Genomic DNA, 22,227 nt, shown 5'->3' with positions numbered 1-22,227 from the left:
TTCCCTTCTCTGCCACATCCTTCTGGCTCAGAGGCACCCAGCGGGGAGGGGGAGGGCCCCTGGGCCCCAGGCTGCAGCTCTGCCCTAGTGTGGCCAGGAGGCACTGCCCTCTGGCTGCCTTCTCGAAGTTGGTGGTAAATGAATAACCTCACTCCTATCTGCAGGGCTCTCTGGGACAATGGGCCCACTGGGACCCTTCCCCATTGAACCTCTCCCCTTCACTGAGCTCCCTCCTTCTCTTTGGACCCCTTCCCCCACGGAGGCCTGCCCACTCTGCCCTCCCCCTTTTCCTGAGCTCACTTCCGGTCCAGCTCTCCTTAGGATCTCCAAGGGTCAGTCTCTCCCTTTCATTCCTCCCTCACCTTTACTCCCCCTCAGGCTAGAAGAGTGGTTCCCAGAAGCACCCCCCGAACTCCTCATCCTTTCTGGAATCTTACAAAGAATGACCTAAAGCCGGGGTGTCCCAACTATTCATCGTAACCTGCTTCCTCTTCCTTGGGTCATAAAGGGTGACTGCATGTCTGTATTCCCTAACTGGAGAATTCAGGGGGAGCTGGTGGGGTATCCTACTGAAAACGGTCCCAGGGGCCACTAGGACCTTCTGCTTAAGCTTGCTGCAGGTGGAGAAGTTTGAGATACAATAACTCGGAAATCATTCTCTTCTGTCCCATATACCTGTCCCTTGACCCTGGCTCCCCGTCAACTTGCTAACTTGGCCTAGACTCCCTTTATAAGCAAAGCTCTTGGACCCGTGGCCCAGATGTTCTGATTTTACTTCTCATCTCCCATGGGCTTTTCTGCCCCCTGCGTCTGCCGGCCCACCTCTTGGCAAGGCCACCGGGGACCACCTTGCTGCTTTGAACCCCACGGCTACTCCTCGAGCCTCGTCTTGACCCACTGGTGCAACCTCGAGCACCCTGGTTTCGGGTGCCATCTGTATGCTAACAAGAGCCAGCTTTGGCCACTCCCGAGTCTCAGTTCTTTATATGTGCCCTGCCACTTCCTGGACGTCTCTGCCAGGAGGCCCCACAGGCTTGCCAAACTCGGTGCACTCAAAATTGAACCCGTCATCTTTCCCCAGCAACCTGGTCTCCCGTTTTGGTAAATGGCATCACCCTCCCAACAATGACCTAGGGCAGAAAATTGGGGTTATCCTGCTTTTTCTGGCTCCCTCACCCTACGTATCCAGAGGCTTCTCTAGCCTTCATCTCACTTCCTTCCAGCCCCCATCAGGCCCTGCTCCCCACCCCACTGTCCCTGCCTTCTTTCTGGCCACCCTATCTCTCTAGGGAGGGCTGCGAAGCCTCTTAGACGGTATCCCCGCCCCCCTCTCCCTCCTGAAATCCCACTCCCCCAGGCGCTCCTGGAGCCAGTATTTTGGAGCACAAATCTGACCAGGTGGGTCCTTCCGTGGCTCCCAAAACTCCAGAGACCAAAGTCTGTAATTAGGCCTCTGAGACTCCTGACTTGGCCTCCTCCTGGCCCCTGGGCCTCACCACACTCCCCTCACACTTTGCTATGCCGCGGGCCCTAGGGGGATCCCTCTCTCCTGGTTTGAGGCACAGGCGCCCTTTCCTACTACCTGACTCTCCTGCACCTTCTCCCGGAGTGCTTCCAAGCCTGGTTAAACTCAAGCCCTAGAGCGTCACCTCAGGGTCCTTCGGCCTCCCCCTTGGGGGTCCCTAGGAAGAAAACGAGGCCCCTCTCTCATCTCTCCTCCAGGTGAGAAGGTGCCGCCCAGTTTTACTTCTGATGCTGTTTTGCCAAAACAATAGGGCTTTTTGTTCCCCTCTTCCAAATATGAAATCATAGCACTGAATGTGCTCTTTCACACGGACAGGGAAGATTAGGTGCGCAGCCGCAGCAGCGAGGACGATACTCCAAGCGCAAACCCAGATGGCCGAGGCTGGAGAGGAGGCCCCGGGGTCCCCTTCTCCCACCTCCCCCATGCCTCCCTCCACGGAGCAGGCTGGAAGTGTTCATGCCTCTCTAGTTTGGGCCTTCAACTCTGAATCCCCAGTGAGTAGGCCAAACGGCTACTAGGGCACACCCAGTTCAGTTTTGAACCACACTTTCTCGGTTACCCCAATCTCTGCCCTCTCTAAGCTTCATTCCTAGAAGGGAAGGTAGGTAGTGAGAGAGCAGAACCCAGCCGAGTCCAACCCCAGCGGGGCGGGGTTGGGGGTGGGGGCGAGGGGGGGGGGTGTTCCGTAGGGAGGTAGAGGCCTGTCGGCGCTCAGGACAAGGAGGCGCCCGTAACTGCAAAACCAAAGACTTTTATTGAAAAATATCAACTGGCCCTTTTCCAGAGTGCCGGTCCCTGCCCAACGCAGGCTTTGGGGCTGAGGCCCGACGGGGTGGGCAAGTAGCGGCGGCCACCCAGCCGCGTTCTCCGGAGGGGCTGAGGTTTCCCTGTCCCTGTGAGCTGGTCCCCAGCGCGCTCCCGGGCAAAGGGGGTGGGGGTGTGCGGCCGAGGAAGGGGCCGCGGGGTTGGTCCCTCCCGGTCCAGTGCGAGAGCTCCTGGCACTTGGGGCTGGGGGCGGGGCTGGTCTCCGACGAGAGGCTGCACGCTGGCCTGGTGGGCGCTCTAACTCGTGGGGTGGTGGGGTCTCCCCGCCGCTGCCCCTCAGACGTAGTCCTTGCGGTCGTAGGCTGTGCTAGTGCCCGGGCCGGCGGAGCGGGGCGCCGAGTAGAGGATCTTGGTGGGCGCGTACTTCTTCTCGCGCGGCGGGCAGGAGCAGCAGAGCAGCGCCCCCCCCAGCAGCTGCAGAGCCGCGGCCGCCCAGCCCACGTACAGGCCCGCGCCCATCTCCCGCTTCTGCGGCTCCGGCACCAGGGGGTTGTAGAATTCCCGGATGATGGTGTTGGCCGACCAGGACACCGGCACCAGGGTGAGCAAGGCGGCCAGCAGGAAGAGCACCCCCGCCACGATGGTGATCTTGGCCTTGGCCGTGTCGTCCTGCACGCAGTTGGTGCACTGGGCGCCCACCAGCGCCACGAGGAGCCCGAAGGCGGCCAGCAGGATGGAAACGACGATGAGAGCGCGGGCCGCCTGCAGGTCCTGCGGCAGCGCCAGCAGCGAGTCGTACACCTTGCACTGCATCTGGCCGGTGCTCTGCACCACGCAGTTCATCCACAGGCCCTCCCAGGTGATCTGTGCCGTGATGATGCTGCTGCCGATGAAGGCCGTCACGCGCCACATGGGCAGCGCGCAGCACACGATGGTGCTCAGCCAGCCCACCACGGCCAGCGAGGTGCCCGTGATCTCCAGGCCCATGGACATGGCTGCCGCGCCAAAGCCGGCTCTGCCCGGCGGCTCAGGGTGCGGGAAGACGACGGACCGTGGCCGCCGGGCCTGGGTGGGAGCTGCTGCGCGCAGACGGACGGATGCCTCAACGGGCGCACGGACGGTTTGGACGCACGGACGGACGGACTGCGCGCGCTAACGGCTCGACTCAGCCGGCTCGCGCCTAAGCAGCGCCTGCACCTGCCTGTGGCTTTGTGGGCGGGCGGCTGCGACTGGGCTGGCCCTGGGCTGGGGCCGGTGAGTCTTAGATGCGTGCCCAGCGCTCCGGCGGGGGTGGGAGGGGCGGAGCCGCGGTTCCCCCGGCCTGGAGACTGTGACGTGGCCCCTCTTCCCACCTTCCCCAAGCACCCTGGGAGGAAGGACTTGGCGGGGAGTGGCGCACCGCGCGGGGTAGGGGGGGTGGGGGGTGCCAAGAGAGGGCGGGGCCGGGGCCTGCGACCCCGCCCCTCGCTCTTCAACGCCCACGGTTCCCAAGCCAATTCTCCGGGGCTGGCAGTGGTTGCGGTACAAATCACAATCTGCTTGACACTCCCCGACTCCCCACATTTTCGGTGCCATTCGCACAGGCGGCGTGGGGCAGGGGGTCTCTACCACCTGGCCGGGATCCAAGGGGCCTGGAAGGGCCCAGTGGGCGGGGCTGGGGCTGTTTTCCGGAGTGGGCGGCTGCTCCCGGAGCTGCACACCTGCTCCTAGGTCCCTCTGGCCTCTGAGGCTCGCAGGCGCACAATCCGGGCTTGATCCAGGCCCTGGAGGTCTGCGCTCAGAAGCCAGAAATCCGCCTCTCCCCGGAGACACCGAGGAGATGCCCCAAACCAGTGCTGAACTCAAATGCACTTCCCAGCCCCACTACCCCTCCCTTAGCTCCTGGATACTTGTAGCGGAGCTGCTCTAGCCTCTCAGAAGTCCCTCCTGCTCATTGATTCCGCTCCTCCTGCACAGCCTTGTTCTTCTCCCTCTGTGCCTGAGTCGGTGCTGTGATCCACCTACATGAAATAGTAGTGAAAGGTTTGATCCAGGCAGAAGTGGGAAGTCAGAGATGTTACTTACAATGCCTTCGCTCCTATTAAGCCTAAAAATAAAACCGCCAGTTATTTTACCTGCAAAACATGGGTTTATTCGAGAATAGCAGAGAATTGCAATCCAGGACAAGCAAGCTTCAGCAGAACTGTAAGCAAGTCAAACAAACAAAGGAGGGGGCATTACTTTATGGAGAAGAAGGAGGAAGTTGGAGAGGTTACAAGAGTTCAGGATAATGATGGTGCTCTCATCGGCTGAGTTGCTGGGGTGGTGGATTTCTTACAGGAGATGCAATATGTGCATCTTTCCCTGTTGAGGTCCATAATTTATCATTCTGTCCTGTTGAGATTCTTCTGCTGGGGACTGGAATTGACCATTCTTCCTGTAATTGACATGGGTGATAGGCTCCCCTCCCTTTCTAGCTCCCAAGTCTACTTTAGTGAGATTTCCTTTCATTAACTTTCACTTTTCCTTCTTTTGATCAAGATCTTTCCTTGAAAACATCACTGATCAAGAATTAGGTATTTTGTGTATAGTGGTTTTGTCCCTGAGTCCCTGGAAGGACATTTTCTGGTTGTCATGTCCCACTTTGGAAGGAAAGCGAATGGTATTTGGAAACCACTTAAGGCCACATTGGCATATCAAGGAGGGTAAGGAGAGAGACCTCTCAGGCACTTTCCACCTCAAGTCTATCTTCTTAAGGTTATCAGTGTTGGAGATCATCTTAAAGTGTTGAGCTGGCATAATCTTATTGGGTCCTTTTTTTTTTTTTTTTATGAAAGATCGATAGGCAACAAGTACAGAATCAAAAGTAACATGACAATTCCAACCTGTACGTTTGTTCTAAGTCAGGACCTTAGGTCTGAAGGTAGCCAGCTGAAAACGTTTATTGGCACTTATTCCAACTTAGGGAAGAAAAATTTCTCCCTATGAAGTCAGACCTAGACTCATGTATGTCTCCTGAAAGTTCCTGCTTAAAGCAGCCATGAAAGCAGAATAGTAAACACTGCAAGAGCACACGAGAATGATGAATCAAGTGCATTGGGAAGATACAGTGCAGGTATCAACACGAAGCAATAGCTGATGAACTGTTTGCAAAGCAACAACACTTCAAAGACTTAAAAAATATATATATATATAGTTATCTTGGGCACCTGGCTGGCTTGGTCAGTGGAGCGTGAGACTCTTGATCTCAGGGTTGTTAGTTCAAGCCCCATGCTGCATGTAGAGATCACTTAAAAGTAAAATCTTTAAAAATAAGAGAGGGAGGGGCACCTGGGTGGTTCAGTCAGTTAAGCATCTGACTTTTGGTTGCAGCTCAGGACATGATCTCATGGTTCATGGGTTTGAGCCCCCATTGGGCTCCACACTGATGGTTGGGGAGCCTGCTTGGGATTCCATCTCTCTCCCTCTCTCTTTTTCCCTCTCTCTCTCAAAATAAAATAAATAAAAACTTAAAAAATAAATAAGTAGTTATCTCAAAAGGACTGTTTTGAAAACAAATGTTAAGAAATAATACAGTCTGTAAAGTTGTAAATTCAGAGACCATGGATTTGGATAAGAATCCGATGTCAGTTAATAGTTGGTGTTTATTTTTACTTATTTTACTTGTTTATTTATTTATATTTAAAAATTTATTTTTTCTCTTAAATTTTTTTCTTGTGATGACAACTTTTTTTTTAATGTTTTATTCATTTTTGAGTGAGAGAGAGAGAGAGAGAGAGAGAGAGACAGAGTGTGAGCAGGGGAGGGGCAGAGAGAGAGGGAAACACAGAAATCAGAAGCAGCCTCCAGGCTCTGAGCTGTCAGCACAGAGCCCTACGTGGGGTTCGAACTCACCCACCAGGAGATCAAGACCTGAGCCAAGTCAGATGCCCAAGTGACTGAACCCACTCAGGTGTCCCAGTTTATTTATTTATTTTGAGAGAGAGAGAGAATGTGAGGTGGGGAGGGGCAGAAAGCGAGGGAGCGAGAGAGTCCCAAGCAGGCTCCATGCCTATGCAGAACCCAACTTGGGGCTGGATCCTATGACCCTGGGATTGTGAACTGAGCTGAAATCAAAAGCAGACACTCAACCGACAGGGTCACCCAGGTGTCCCTTGTCAGTTAACAGTTTGATGAGAGAAGGATGTTTATGAATTCTGAACCTTCTATACCTTTAGAAAAAGCAAGGGAAGAATTAGTTTGTCCTAGGATCATGATGAGGCTGTTTCTAAAAGACCCTAATGAAAAGAAGAGGTTTCCCCCTTTTGCAAAGGCTTGAGAAATTCAGAGAAAGGGCATTGTCATTCCATGGAAAATAGAGAAGAAGTAGCAGTGAGACAAAGGCATTCAAACCTGGTCTGGACATCTTGGCAAAGCGGTCTTGTTGGATGTTATCTGCTTCAATTCTGCAAAATCTTTGCTTTCAGGTCACCAGATGGTGTGCAGGGCTCGTCAGGGCTTGGTGCTTTCTCCAGATGGATTGCATGAATTCAAGAGTCTATTCCCTGGAGTTCGGCAGCATCAGGGTTGATCTGCAGTCTCCGATATGGGCCTTTCCAGCGAGGTTGATGAATCTTTCCGGAAGTGTCTCTTCCAGCAGATGAAGTCTCTAGGTTCCAGGTGTGATGCCTAAGGTCATCGTCTCTGGGGAGCGCACTGTGAGAAAATTACCAAAGCATGATCATTTTTTTAAAGTTTATTTATTTATTTTGAGAGAGCGAGTGAGCAGGGGAGGGGCAGAGAGATGGAGAGAGAGAGAGAATCCCAAGCAGGCTCCACACTGTCAGCTCAGAGCCCTATGCAGGGCACGATTCCAAGAACCATGAGATCATGACCTGAGCTGAAATCAAGAGTTGAATACTCAACCAACGGAGCCACCGGGCACCCCAGCATGATCATTTTTAGTAGAAGCAATTAGACCTTTACACTATTGAAATATATCTCCTTTTATCGACTGTGGGTCAAAGGAGGCAGAGGCCAAGTGTTTGGAATGTCCTGTGATTATCTCCTAGGGAGAGAGTATGAGTTGCCATGGCGGGGGAGGGTGGGGAGTGGATCTGAGTTTCAGAGGACCGGCAGCAATGCTTGAGGTCAAAGTGTTTGGAAGGTTTCTGCAAATTTTTCCCTGTGAGTCGTCATAGTCTGTTAGTCCTTGTTGAAGCACCCAACGGGTAAGATGGATTCCCTGATCACTGTGAAGTTTGAGAGGGGCTCCCCAGGTAGTGATAATCTTTTTCTTTCCTTTTTTTTTTTAAGATTTTATTTTTTAAGAAACCTATTCCCCCAATGTGGGGCTCAAACTTACAGCCCCAAGATCAAGATTCACATGCTGGTCCAACTGAGCCCGCCAGGCACCCTGTGATAATCTCTTCTAACAGAGGAAGCAGGGGCTTGTCTACAAGAGAAAGCTTGGGTCCAGTGAGAAAGCATATGAACCATAACTAAAACACATGTGTCCATGAGATGGGGAAGCTGTATGACATCCATTTATATGAACGGGTTTCTCTGGGTTATACTTTGGACACGTGGGGCAAGTGAGAGAGGTACTTTCTATGGCTCTAATGAACTTTTTGCCACAAATGCTCATTCACAATGTTATCATTTTGTCAGTAGACCAGTAGTTTACTGCATGTACAGTTGTAAGTACTGGAAATTTTAGAATTTCTAGTAGGGCCAATTATTAATTGGTCCCAACCAGCGTTCTCTCTCTTCTTATTGAACCTACATTGATACATTTCCAAAACTGTTTTTTCCTCTCTGGGGCCAATTGTTGGGTATTTTTTGTCTATGTCTCAAAATTATCATTTGAGAGACCATCTCTTTAGACTATAACAGGGGTTTGGTTATTGGTCTCCTAGAAAGCAGCATTTGCATTTTGATGATGGAAATATCAGGATGGATTACTTTGGTCCGCAACAAGTCGAGCCTGGAGGGCCCAGGAACCTTCATAAGAGTCAGAGCAGCTGGCAAAAGTGTGGCATTTAATCAGTTTTGGACATAGGAGCCATCTTTAACAGTATTCCCATTGGTGATAAAAGGACATCTTGTTTCCATTATATTCCAAAGTCACGTGCTACCCCAAAGGCATACCAATGATCAGTATAAATGTTTGAGGTTTTACCCATCAGTAAAGTACAAGCCTGAATAAGAGAATATAACTCAGACTATAACTCATTGACATTGGGCTGAAGTAGCAAGAGATAAAGGAACTGCCTTAATGACTTCAAGGGAGTGGAAAGAGCATACCCAGGACAGTATTTACCATTTTCATTCTTTAACCAAGAACCATCAGTATGGGCACCTCAGTTAAGGGTCCGACTTCAGCTCAGGTCATGATCTCATGGTTCGTGGGTTCGAGCCCCGCGTCGGGCTCTGTGCTGACAGCCAGCTCAGAGCCTGGAGCCTGTTTCAGATTCTGTGTCTCCCTCTCTCTCTCTGACCCTCCCCTGCTCGTGCTGTCTCTCTCTCTCTCAGAAATAAATAAAACATTAAAAAATTTTTTTGAATCCCTACTATTCTAGTACTTTGAGATAAGGGTTTCTTTACAGCAGAGAGGTTTAGCACTGAGAATTAGCTCCAGTGTCAATAAGGACAGAAACAGATTCACCCCCAGTCTAGAGCCCCTTGTAGTTGCTGGGACCCCTGACCCTGGGAATTGCCGGGACATTAAAAAGATTGACCAGAGGGCTGAAGGCAGTGCCAAGTTGATAACAATCTTAAAAAAATTTTTTTTAAGTGACCTGGCTGTTTGCAATACTAGCAGAAACGAGAAGGGTTTTTTTGTTTTATTTAGGGGTCTTCATCTGCCGGAGTTGAAAATTGAGAATTTTAGTGGTCTTTCTTTTAGGTGACTCATTTAGGATATGAGTGAGACAGTTTGCCACACTAACTAAATCTGTAGTGGTCACTTTTCCATTCCTTCCTGGTCCTTTTATGAAAGAGAAAGATCCTGGTTCAGGCCATTAATAAACATAAACTTAAATGCTACCCAAGTAGACTTAACATCTAAAGGGAGACCAGAAGGCCAGAATATTCTTTTTTTTTTTCTTCTGTAGGACTAATGCCTTAAAAAATGTTAATTTATTTACTGAGAAAGAGAGAGAGAGAGAGAGAGAGAGAATCCCAAGTAGAGTCTACACTGTCAGCACAGAGCCTGACTTGGGGCTCAATCCCATGAACCGTGAGATCATGACCTGAGCAAAAATCAAGAGTCGGATGCCCAGCCGACTGAGCCACCCAGGTGCCAGTAGACCAGAATATTCTTTTTTTTTTCTTCTAAATAGTTTATTGTCAAGTTGGTTTCCATATAACACCCAGTGCTCATCCCCACCAGAATATTCTTAAAAGACAATTTGGAGTGCACTGTAGTGAGTATGAACAGGTTCGTCAGATTTTTGTGTGTAAGCCTCAATCTTGGCTCAATCAGCAGAAGGCTACTGTAATTGCTCAGTGGGGATTTCCAGTGAGTGTTCTAGCTTCTTGCCAAAAGTTAGGGGTTTGTTTCTCTAAATCCCCTTCCAGATGTTCCTTGTCAGTTCATTTTATCCAGTGGCTGGCCTGGTCCTTGGCAATAAGTATGTAGACTGATAAAAATCTGAGAAACCAGGCTGGTAGGTTTGGATGTTAGATTCTTTAGCAAGTGGCCTGGGGTCTTCAGTCACTTTGGGAAGCTCTTCTATTTATTTATTTATTTATTTATTTATTTATTTATTTATATTTAACAATTTTTTAAATGTTTATTTTTGAGAGAGATAGGGCACAAGGGGTGTAGGGGAAGACAGAGAGGGAGACACAGAATCTGAAGCAGGCTCCAGGCTCTGAGCTGTCAGCACAGAGCCCACCATGGGGCTCAAACCCCAAACCAGGAAAATCATGATCTGAGCCACCCAGGTGCCTCAGAAAACTCTTTTAACTATGGCTCCTAATCCATTCTTAGGCGAGGAACATAAGAAACTTGAGGTGTAGTAGGATACCCAGAAGCCTTAACCTTCAAGGTGGGCTTTAATTCAATTCAGGAGAGGAGGCGGGTGCCTGGGTGGCTCAGTCGGTTGAGCGTCGGACTTTAGCTCAGGTCATGATCTCACGGTTCGTGGGTTCGAGCCCTGTGTCAGGCTAGCTCAGAGGCTGGAGCCTATTTCCGGTTCTGCGTCTCCCTCTCTCTCTGACCCTCCCCTGTTAATGCTGTCTCTCAGTCTCTCTCTCTCAGAAATAAATAAAAAATTAAAAAAAAAAAGATTCAGGAGAGGAGGGAGTGAGGAGACAAAGGAGAACAGGAAAATAGCGCTGGCGGGGGCGGGGCCTGAGCACAAGATGGCCACCATCCGTCAGCAGACAGAAAAGACAGGGGAGGGAAAGAGGCCTCAGACGCCATTTTGATTTCTTTCAGTTGTTTGCCTCTGCTAATTTAGAAATGGTATTTTTCAAAGTGGCAAATTTAGAATGCTGAAAACACCTGGAAGCCCAAGGCACCACTTATTTACTTATTTCTAAGATTTTATTTTTAAGTAATCTCTATACCCAACATGGGGCTCAAACCCACAACTCTGAGACCAATAGCTACATGCTCCACCAACACAGCGAGTCAGGCACCCCTCATAGTACCAATTAAAACAGGTATCCCATTTTTTCTTTTAAATGGCTTCATGGCTTTCTAATTTAGTTTTGAGTAAGACAAATTTGGGGAGATCAGAAGTTCTGGCCATTGCAGTTCTAAATTACTCTTGGGTAAGTCGGTTCACTTAGTTATAACGTGCATGTGGAGGGACCATAGTTTTAAACATAAAACCAGCCAGAGTACCAGTAAGGAGGGACACCCTCAAAGCATTTTGATGACGGGGGTACCATTTCTTAGGGGTTTTTCTCTGCAACAAAGAGTAAAATTCTTAAACAGCAGTTTCACCAGGAATAGCCTGGTTCCAGAAATAATCAGCCCAAAGGCCAGCCCAGTTCCATTAGGAACAGCCCAGTTCTAAAGTAATTGGATCGAAGGCTGGCCCAGTTCCAACAGGAACAGTGTGGTTCTGACAAGGAATCAGACTGAAGGCCAGCGAGTGCTCTCACAGATTAAAAAAAAAACAACAAAAACAAAAACACACCAAAAAACCCTTCAATAAAAACCAAGGCCTCACAACAGTTCCCAAATAAAGCCTGGAGGGCTGGGCACAAAGCATAGAGCTTGAGGGGCGCCTGGGTGGCTCAGTTGGTTGAGCGTTGACTTTGGCTCAGGTCAATATCTCACGGCTTGTGAGTTCAAGCCCCGCATCAGGCTCTGTGCTGACAGCTCAGAGCCTGGAGCCTGCTTCAGATTCTGTGTCTCCCTCTCTCTCTGCACACACACCACCCCCCCCGCCAAAATAAATTTAAAACCACATTAAAAAGAACCCATAGAACTGTCCATTACTTCACCAGCAAAAATGGCTTTCTTTGGGCAAATCTGACAGATTGGGGACCATTATTTTATGGAGAAGAAGGAGGAAGTTGGGAGAGCTTGTTTGGAATGCAAGTCCATTGGACAGAAGCAGGAGCTCAGGGTGATGAGGGATTCTCATTGGCTGAGTTTCAAGGGTGGGTGTATGTCCTTCTCTATTGGGCCTGTAATTGACAGCTCTTCCTGTAACTGACATGGAGTGGTATGACCTGCCTCAGCCCCAGCCTCTCCTTCTAGCATCTGTGGTCCACTTCAGCGGGGCTTCCCTTTATTCATGTTCACACTCCCACACCTGGGCTATCCCCGACCCTGCTTAGAGCCTTTCTAAGGCATTGGCCTTGGTGCTTCTGCTTGGGCTGCCCCCATTCCATCTCACCCCTCACTCCAGCCATTGGATTTCCTACAGCCACTCACCCCACAATGTCCTATCTCCTTTGCAGACTTTATACTCTCCTTAGTGTTAAACACCCTCCGTCATACTTGTGTTTTCGAATTTATTTTTCATTTTTTCTCTCTCCTCTCCAGTATGTCATCTCCACTCAGACATCCAGAATGTCCTCAAACGGGCGGGGGTTTCTGTGCGTTTTCTTTGCCACGAGGGAGCTTTGTAATCTAATAAGAACAAAGGGCACCTCCAGGTGAGATGAGAGACCTCACTGAGCTGGTTTGGCCCATAGCTATCAAACCACACGCTGGCAGTCTCGTCCCTAAGTGCCCAGGCCCTGGGGTGGTAAGAGAGTAAGATAAACAGGGCCAGAGGGCCATGAAAGCCAGGATCCCTGCTTCTTTCGGGGCAAAGGTCTTGGGCTGGGCCTATAGGGGCTGGGCTGGGCAGGGCTGGGAGTGCCCGGCCAGAGGGCCCAGCTGGTGCTGGGTGGGGGCTGTCCCGGAGGAACTTGGTGTAGTCTGGGTCCATCTCACCGGACTGCTGGCTGCTCTGTTTCCTGTTTAGGGAGGGTGGCTTTGGGCCAGAAGAGAAACAGAAGCCCCAGGCACCGTGGCTGGGTGTAGGGGGTGGTGAAGTCAGGCGCATTGGGCCAGAGAATGGATTGCTGGTGGTGCCTGGGGGTGGGGGGTGGGGTGGGGTGCCTCTGTCTCCTGTTAGCTGCAAGGCCGAGGAAAGTGATGTCATCTCTTACATTAGTTTCTTCTGCTGCTAAATGTCTGCATGACCCACCTCACAGGGCTGGGAATATGGACTCGGCAGAACATGCAAATGTGCAGGGAGTGTGTGGAGAGAGTGTGGGATAGACCTAAAGGTGAGCCTGGCTGCCCCTCCCCAGCGGTGTGAACTTGAGCAAGTACTTTTCCTCCTTGAGCCTCAAGTTCCTCACCTATGAGGAAGGGTTAGTTCTGAGTTACTTGGGTTGGGAGGGGTGGACAAGGAGAGGGGCCTTGCTCCTGAGGCTCAGGGATCAGATGTGCTGGGCAGGGCTGCAGAGGACGCGAGGTGGAGAGGGACGGTGGGGGAGGGGAGGGGGAAGCTTCGTGCCCAGGGGCCAAATTTCAGGAACTCTGCAAATAAGACTTTGGCTCTGGGCAAACAGCTCCAATCAGCTTTGTGTTTAATATCTGCCTTGGTGCTTACAACCCAATAATAAAAAGGCAAATAACCTAATTTAGAAAATGGTCAAAGGGTCCGAACAGACATTCCGAATAGACAAAGACGACACATGAATGGGCGAGAAGCGCATGAAGAGATAGACGCTCCAGGCCATTAGTCATTAGGCAGATGCCAGTCAAAGGCACAAAGAAATGCCACTGCATCCTTACGAGGACGGCCGGGGTCATAAAGACGCACACAGACAAGTGGTGACGAGGAGCTGGAGGAACTGGAACTCTCACACCCTGATGGGAACGTGAAACGTCAGGTTGCTTTTGAGAACAGCCTGGCAGTTCCTCAACAGGTAGAGTGACTTTTTTGCCCCGGCAATTCCACTTCTAGGTATTGACTCAAGGGAGATGAGAAATGTGTTTGCGCAAAAGCACATACATGAATGCTCACAGCAACGCTATTCATAATAGCAAGAAGTGGGAACACCCAGGGGCGCCCCAGGGGCTCAGCGGTTAAGTGTCCAATTTTGGCTAGGGTCATGATCTCACGGTTTGTGGGTTCGAGCCCCGCATCGGGCTCTGTGCTGACAGCTCAGAGACTGCAGCCTACTTTGGATCCTTTGTCTTCCTCTCTCTCTGCCCCTCCCTGACTCGCGCACCTGCTCTTTCTCTCTCTCTCAAAAAAAAAAAAAAAAGGAAACACCCTAAGTGTCAGCTGGCAAATGGTTAACCAAACGTGATATGTCTATCAATGAAATATTATTTGGTCATAAAAAGGAATAAAGTACTGATACCTGGCTAGGCTTTGACAACTTTATGATAAGTTAAAGATGCCGGTCACAAAGCCTGACACGCTAGGTAATTCCATTTTCAAAAAATACCAGGAACAGGAAAATCTGCAGAGACAGAAAGTAGATGGGGTGGCTGCCAGGAGCTGGGGGTGGGGGCATTGGGAGGAAATGGGGAGCGGCTGCTAATGAGGACGGGTTGCTTTTTTGTTTTTTTTAAGTTTATTTATTTACTTTGAGAGAGAGGCAGCAGCGTTGTGCTCAGGACCTGAGGCACGTCTGTGCGGTGTGTGTGCCCCAGAGGGTGCAGGATGTCGCTGCCTTTGAAGGGAGAGGGCTGAGAAGGGGGTGGTAGGAGCTGAGGCTGGGGGGCTCCAGGCACAATGCACTCCCCGCGACCCCCCTCCCCAGAAACGCACACTCCTGAGCCTCCTGTCCTTCAGTGTCAGCAAGGAACCCTGCAGTGCTGAGTGATGTTTGGAAGGAGGGTTCTGGGGCTGCGCTGATCCGGGAAAGCCTTCCATTAGGAGGCTGGGTTGGGGCGGGTGGAGAAGGATTTGACGGCTGGAGGCACTAGGCGTGACTGGGTAGAATGGCATTGTCTGTGTGTGTGTGTGCGTGATTCCAAGGAGCACAGTGCTAGGCAAAGAGGAAGCAAAGGAAGAGTGCCTGCAGCTACATTAGCCTGTTCCTTGTCTCCTGCCTAGTGTCACCCCGGGAGAGCAGGCATCCTGTGTGTCTCCTGTCCCAGCACGCTCTGGCCAGCCGGCTACTCCACCAGGGCCACATTCCTGCATGGGAAGTGTGAGAGTTGTGTGCAAAGGGGGGGTGGTGGGGGAAGAGCCCAAGCCTGAGGCATTTGGGGGCCCAGATGTCCTTTGCCGGGGGCAAACCATGTGGAGTCCAGGGATGCGGTTGCACAGGGAGTCCATCTGTGCCTACTGTGGATGCTGAGGAAGTGTCGCCCTGTAACTGGTGACAGCATCCGGGTGTCAGTGTGGCAGAGGGTGTGTGTGTGTGTGTGTGGGCGTGCAGTATTTGTGTATGATGTGTCCAGATGAGTGAGGGTAAGGAATACGCAGTAATGATTCTGCATATCGCTAAATGTGTGCTTTAAACTTTGTTATCAGTTTCATGTGTCAGTCTCTCATTGGCTGGGCTGTTGCCGGGGAAGGAGGAAAGGCTTTCCTCCTCCGGCTGCACGGTAGTAAAGTGGCATCAGCTTGCAAATAGTCTCTTCCTTTTGGATTTGCGATTGGGGATAAGTGTTAGCACAGGAGAGAACTCCCCCTGCCATTCCCCCACTCCATTTTAGTGAGATTTCTCTACTAATTTTAACACACGCTTGCTCCCACGCTAGCTTGTCTTTTTGTCCTCTTGACAGGGTCTTCCAAAGAGCAAATAGAATTCAGCGTATTCTATGTTTAGTTTTATGTGTTTATCTTGTATCCTGAAACCTTGTTAAACTCACTTATTCCAGGCGGGTTTCTGTACATTTCTTAGAATTTCCTACAGAGGCAATCATGTCATCTGCAAATAGGGATAGATTTATCCTTTCCTTTCTCATCTGTACACCTGTCATTTCCCTTTTTTTTTTTTTTTTTTTTGGTCTTACTGCTCTGGCTACACCTTATGACACTAGCTGAATAAGAGTGGGGAGAGCCAGCATGTTTGCTTTGGTTTGATCTTGGGGTGTAAGCCTCTAGTCTTTCACCATTGAGTAGAATGTTAGCTATAGGATTTTTTGAAGATACTCTTAATCAAGTTGAGGAAGTTCCCCCTCTGTTTCTATATTTCAGAGTTTTTTGTTTTTGTTTTTAATAGTTTTTTTTAATAAAATTTTTAATGTTTATTTTTGAGAGAGAGACAGAGCACAAGTAGGAGAGGGGCAGAGAGAGAGGAAGACACAGAATTGGAAGCAGGCTCCAGGCTTTGAGCTGTCAGCACAGAGCCCGATGCAGGGCTTGAACCCACAAACTGTGACATCATGAGCTGAGCCGAAGTCGGACGTTTAACTGACTGAGCCACCCAGGTGCGCCTGTTTTTGTTTTTTTTAAAAAATTTAAAAAAAATTTTTTTTTATTTATTTCTGAGAGAGAGAGACAGCATGAACAGGGAGGGTCAGAGAGAGAGGGAGACACAGAATCTGAAACAGGCTCCAGGCTCTGAGCTAGCCGTCAGCACAGAGCCCAACATGGGGCTTGAACCCATGAACTGTGAGATCATGACCTGAGCTGAAGTCGGACGCTTAACCGACTGAGCCACCCAGGTGCCCCTGTTTTTAAAAATTTTTTAATGTTTATTTATTTTTAAGAGAGAGAGAGAGACAGAGCATGAGCCGGGGAGGGGCAGAAAGAGAGGGAGACACAGAATCTGAAGCAGGGTCCAGGCTCCAAGCTGTCAACACAGAGCCCAACGTGGGGCTTGAACCCATGAACCATGAGATCATGACCAGAGCTGAAGTCAGACGCTTAACCAGCTGAGCCACCCAGGTGCCCCGGTTTCTTGTTTTAAACCATGAATAGATGTTGAATTTTGTCAGATGCTTTTTCTGCATCAATTGAAATGATTAGGTGAGTTTTCTTTAGCTTGTTCATGCGGTGGATTACATTATTGATTTTAGAATAATGAGCTGGTCTTGCATGTCTGGGATAATTTCCACTTGTTATTATGTGTAATTCTTTTTATATATGCTGAATTCTATTTGCTAATATTTTGTTGAAGACTTCTAAGTCTATATTCATGAGCAATAGTGGTCTGAAGTTTTCTATTTTTGTACTATACTTGGCTGGTTTTGGTATTAGGGTAATATTAAATGAAAGGTTTAAATCCACCATGATGATCATCCTGTGACCTGAAATCAAGTCTGCCATAACCATTCTGTAACCTGAAACAATAAAAAAAAATTATTTTAAGTAGGCTGCATGCCCAACGTGGGGCTTGAACTCACAACTGTGAAATCCGGTTGCATGCATGCTCTACTGACTGAGCCAGTCATGGACTTGAAACCTTCTTGAGTACACTCCCCACTCTTTTCCTTTTGTTTAACCACGTCCTTAAGAACACCCTTGAGACATAACATGCTTGATTTGCCCTGGAGATAGGACTACAACACACATGATTCTTAAGCATTCTTTTCCTGAGTAGTCCTCCAGCTGTACTTGGCCTCTAAGGCTATAAAAGCCCGTCTTAAGGGAGGTGGGGTTGTGGAGATCGACTCATCTTGCAGCAGTTCAAGACCTACGTCTGTCCATTAGTCCCCTTAAACCATTTCAGGTCAAGCTGTACTTGTTGGCCTTTTTCTTCAACCTCACAGCTCCTTTGGCCTTTGGGGGTTGTTTTGCATATACTTCTCTTTCACAGAACAGACCTCCCCGTTCTCAGGCTTTTGGAATTGGACTGGATTATACCACTTCTTGTCCTGGTTTCCCAGCTTGCAGATGGCAGACTGTGGGACTCTTCAGTCTCCGTAACTGGGTGAGCCAATTCCTATAATTTCTCTCTCTCTTTCTCCCTCTCTCTCTCTCTCTTCTTCTCTGTCTTTCCTCTGGATAACCCTGATGAACACAGTAGAATTTTCCAGTGAAAACTGGGCCTGGAAATTCATTTTTAGGAGTTTAACATTGGAAATTTAATTTCCTTAACACTTACAGGGCTATTTAAATTATCTAGTTCACATTGGGTGAGTTGTAGTGTATGTGTATGTGTGTGTTTGAAAAAGTGAACAATTTCATCTACACTGTTGAAATTATGTTGTAGAGCTGTTCGTAATATTTGCTTATTTTCCTTTGGATGATGTCTGTACGGTCTGTATGATGGCTCCTGTTTCATTCCTATTGATAAGTTGTGTCTTCTCTCTCTTTTTTTCTCTTTGCCAGCCTTGCTAAAGGTCATGTTTATCGTTTTCTTTCAAAGAACCATCTCTCTCTTTCATTGATCTCTATTTTCAAGTCCATTGATTTCTGTTTTTATCTTTATTATTTCCTTCCTTCATTTGCTTTGGGTTTATTTTGCTCCTCTCTATCTCTCTCTGTCTTAAATGCTTTATATTTAGATTTGCCTTTTTTTAAAATTTATTTTTGAGAGAGAGTGAGAGAAAGAAAGCATGCGAGGGAGGGGCAGAAAGAGAGGGGGCTGGAGGATCTGAAACAGGCTTTTCATTGAGAGCACATAGCCCGATGTGGGGCTTGAACTCATGAACGGTGAGATTATGACCTGAGTGAAAGTTGGATGCTCAACTGATTGAACCACCCAAGCACCTAGATTTGCCTTTTTTTTTTTTTTTTAAGAGAGTGTGAGCATGGGAGGGACAGAAGGAGAGAGAGAATCTTTTTTTTTTTTAATGATTTATTTATTTCTAGGAGAGAGAGAGAGAGAGAGACAGCGTGAGCAGGGGAGGGTCAGAGAGAGAGGGAGTCACAGACTGAAACAGGCTCCAGGCTCTGAGCTGGCAGTCAGCGCAGAGCCCGACGCGAGGCTTGAACCCACGAACCGCGAGATCATGACCTGAGCGAAAGTTGGACGCTTAACCGACTAAGCCACCCAGGCGTCCCGAGAGAGAGAGAATCTTAAGCAGGTTCCATACTCAGCTCAGAGCCCAACTCGGGACTCGATCCCATGACGCTGGAATCATGACTTGAGCCGAAATCAAGAGTTGGAAACTTAAGACTGAGCCACCCAGGCGCCCCATATTTTGCATTCATTTTAAGTGCATTCATAATTGCTCATGTAATTATTTTTATTATGGTTGGTTTAAGACGATTTTTTTCAGGGCATTCCAACATCTCTGTCACCTTGCTTGTCTTTCTCATTCAGTTTGAGATCTTCCTGCTTCTGAGTTTGATAAATGATTTTCAGTTGAATCCTGGGCATTTTGGTATTATGTTCTGAGAGTCCAGATCTTATTTAAACTTTCTGTTTTAGATGGTTTATTTTGACATTGTAGGAGAAGGGCAAGGGGCTTCCTCATATTGCCAGGCAGAAGTAGAAGTTCTGCGTTCCCCATTTGGCCTTGGTTAGCATTTGGGGCAGGGAGAAGGGTAGGGGATCTTCTCTTTACTTCTGGATAGGGATAGGAGTTCTGGCTTTTCAGGTAGTTTCCACCGACAGCATGGTGGGGGTGACTTCTTCTGACACAACCTGTTGGGGGAGGCTGTGTGGTGTTTTTTACTCCCCATTGAGCATAGACAGCTAAACTCCCCATGTGATCTGCACTGATACTGAAGGGGCAGATTGTGACATCACCTTAGTGGGGGTGTTGCTTGCTTTGGTACAGCCTCTTGAGGATAGAGGTCTAGGCCCTCTACCTGGCTACACAAATAATGTGGGTATGGGTGACACCAGTGTTTTCTCTGGTGTTTGGCTGGTGTAAAGTGGTTATTGTCTAAAATTTCTTTGTTTTTCTAGGCTGTCCCTTTTCTGGTCCTTTGACTAGAGCTTTCTTTTGGGTTTTTCTTTGTCTGTGCCCATTGGTGTCTTCTGGTCGTCTACTTCTTCAGTTCCGTGTCTGGGATTCATGAAGGAAAAAAAAAAGCTAGGGCGCTCACCACGTTCTATAAGGACCCTGAAAGTGGCTAGCAAGATGGCGACGATGAGGGCATAACATGTCCTCGGGTCTAGAGGTTCCTAGCTGGTCTGCCTTCTCTCCACCTTTCAATCTTCTCAGTTCCATTTTATCTACAAAGTCCAAGGGTTTGGGGGCACCTGGGTGGCTCCATCAGTTAAGGGTCTCACTTCGGCTCAGGTCATGATCTCATGGTTTCTGAGTTCGAGCCCCACATTGGGCTCTGCTGACAGCTCAGAGCCTGGAGTCTGCTTCGGATTCTGAGTCTCCCTCTGTTTCTGCCCCTCCCCTCCTTGGACTCTCTCTCTCTCTCTCAAAGATAAATAAACATTAAAAAAAAAAAAGTCCAGGGGTTTCAGCTGTACTTGGCAGAAGGAATAGGGAAATGTAATCTACTCCATCTTCTTAGAAGTGGAAGTCCCACCCCCCCATTGTCTGTCCCCTGGCTCTGAGTACGCATTTTCATTACCTGTTCATCCCTCTTAACCACTTGAGATACCTGGCTTAGCTTCTGTAGTTCTGGGTTTGGGCCCTGGATCCCTTATTGGCAACCAAAACGAGAAAAAGGGAAAGGAAAAGAGAGAAATCCTAGGGAAACTCGGTGGGGATAGGCGGGGGCTGAGGGCACTGCAGCAGAGAGAGGGCTGTGAGACCCTGGTCCTCAGCTCCTGGAAGGTCTTGCGTCCTCACGTCTTGAAGCCTCCTTCTCAGGGAATGGAAGGTACTAGGCTCCGGTGCATTCTAAGTTTATGTAAACCTTAAGGGACCTTATCATATCTTCATCCAAACAGCATGAAGTTAAACAAAGCAGCTTTTGAGGCCCAAGGAGAGAGAAGTTGATTTAAGATAGGGCTCTCTCAGAGGTTACTCAACCGTTAGTGTTTTCTGCCTTATCGCTGACAGGGGCCACGCTCCCGTGTCAGAGCCAGAGCCCTGACTCTGAGCTCCAACCCAAAAGGGAGTCCTGGGGCTGTGGGCTGAGGAGCAGCCCAGTGGGTGCCAGCTAGCCTCCTTCCCCAGCCAGCCCAGTGCCTGCTTGATGGGCTTCTGGCCACAGAGGAGGCCCCTATGGCAAGGGAGGGAGGCCATGCGGGGCTTTCTCTCATGAAGGCTGTCCCTGGTGCCCATGGGCAGCAAAAATAGCACCAATCCCGAATCCATTATGGTCCTCTCCTTCCTTAGGGACCACCGAGCCTAATGCACCCCCATCACTCTGGACCCCTGTTGGGAGGATGTCAGCAATTTGTCCGTACCCTGACAGACGCTTATTTGGGATTTGTATTTGCTTTACTGTGTACCACGCTGCTGCCAGTGGCACCCTTCATGAACTTACTAATGCCTCCTATGCTATGCTGGTGAATCCTTGCCATATTGCTTCTGATCCGGAAGTTGCCCCAGCAAAGGAAGCATAGGGGGCACTGTCCTGGGAATCCTGCTCGTACCACAAACCCCACCATCTAGAAGCGTTGGGCCTTGCAGGATGATGAAATGGCCTTTTGAAGACAGCAGGGACGCCACCCAGGAGACAGCAGCCTGGGAGTTTGGACTGCTGCCTGGCAGACGTCGCTTCTCCTGTGGGCAGAACCCATGTGCGCTCGCGGACTTCTTTCCTCCCCGGTCTGCTAAAGAGGGTTCAGCCACTGAGATGGGACTTGTCCCCCATCTCATTGGTCAGAAGGACAACGTGCTTACTAGGGGGAAGATGATGGAGATATATAGGTAAAGGGTTGAGATGGGCAGGAAAGGAACAGAGCTCTAGCTCTGGGGGTAGAAAAGAGGTTTCGGGAGAAGCTTCTAGATCTGCTAAGGATCAGTGGTGGGGTGTGAGAGGGGAAGAGAGGAGAGGAAAGGAGGTCTGTTGCAGTGGACCACAGATCTCCATACTTTGGACATCTTTCAAAAGGCAAGGGTGGGGCAAGGGGAGTTCCTATGTACTTCTAGGTCATACTTTGTGAATGGGGCATTAAGCCTGGCCTGAATTAGGTCTCCAGGATCTTGGTATGTGTTGATCCAAGAACGGAGGGACAGAAACACCCGAGGAACACCCTATGATCCACTCTTAATAGTTTTCTTTTCTGAACCCGAAGGAGGGATGCTCTCGTGGGGGACTTCATGATAACAGATGCTCTACCCTGGAAGGGAGGGGGCCTCCTGGCCAGTAAGGTTCCTTGTGCCCCTATGAGAACAGGCAAAAGTGAGTCACTACAGTGGATGAAGGGATTGACTCTCATCATGGAGGGCATATCAAGTCACACTTACCAGAGGGAAGCGGGGGCAGTGCCTGTATAGCTCAGGGACCCTCCTGAACGTCTATACTCTGCTGTCACCACTGATAAATGTTCAGAGAAGCTCACCTCCAGGACCAAAGGCTGGGAGGCCCAGGGATGAAGGCGAAGCCATCTCCATAGGAGAAGAGTGCTGGCCCAGCCTCCGAGTCTGAGCTGTGGGGGAAAGGAGGGAAGGCACAGCCTGGGATCTGCTGCAGAGACACCCAAGTTGGCCACCCGTCCACCATCTTGCTGCTGTACTCTAAAATTACCTCCTCCCCTTAAAACACATATTTTTATTTTTTATTTTTATTTTTACA

The 22,227-nt window shown here is 49.3% G+C and overlaps 1 protein-coding gene across 1 annotated transcript; it reads right to left on the bottom strand.

Annotated features, from left to right (window-relative positions):
• Positions 1-2,260: 2,260 nt before the first annotated feature.
• CLDN3 (claudin 3) lies at positions 2,261-3,514 on the bottom strand. The gene has a single exon (XM_039243523.1). The coding sequence runs from the start codon at positions 3,281-3,283 to the stop codon at positions 2,627-2,629; it is 657 nt and encodes a 218-aa protein (XP_039099454.1). The 5' UTR covers positions 3,284-3,514; the 3' UTR covers positions 2,261-2,626.
• Between the last annotated feature and the right edge of the window lie 18,713 nt (positions 3,515-22,227).

Source organism: Hyaena hyaena, unplaced genomic scaffold (assembly GCF_003009895.1).
Source record: "Hyaena hyaena isolate Hyena2069 unplaced genomic scaffold, ASM300989v1 scaffold_228, whole genome shotgun sequence".
In the NCBI taxonomy this organism is placed as follows: Eukaryota; Metazoa; Chordata; class Mammalia; order Carnivora; family Hyaenidae; genus Hyaena; species Hyaena hyaena.
Note: the sequence above shows the minus strand (reverse complement) of the source record. Positions and strands in the feature narration are given on the sequence as shown.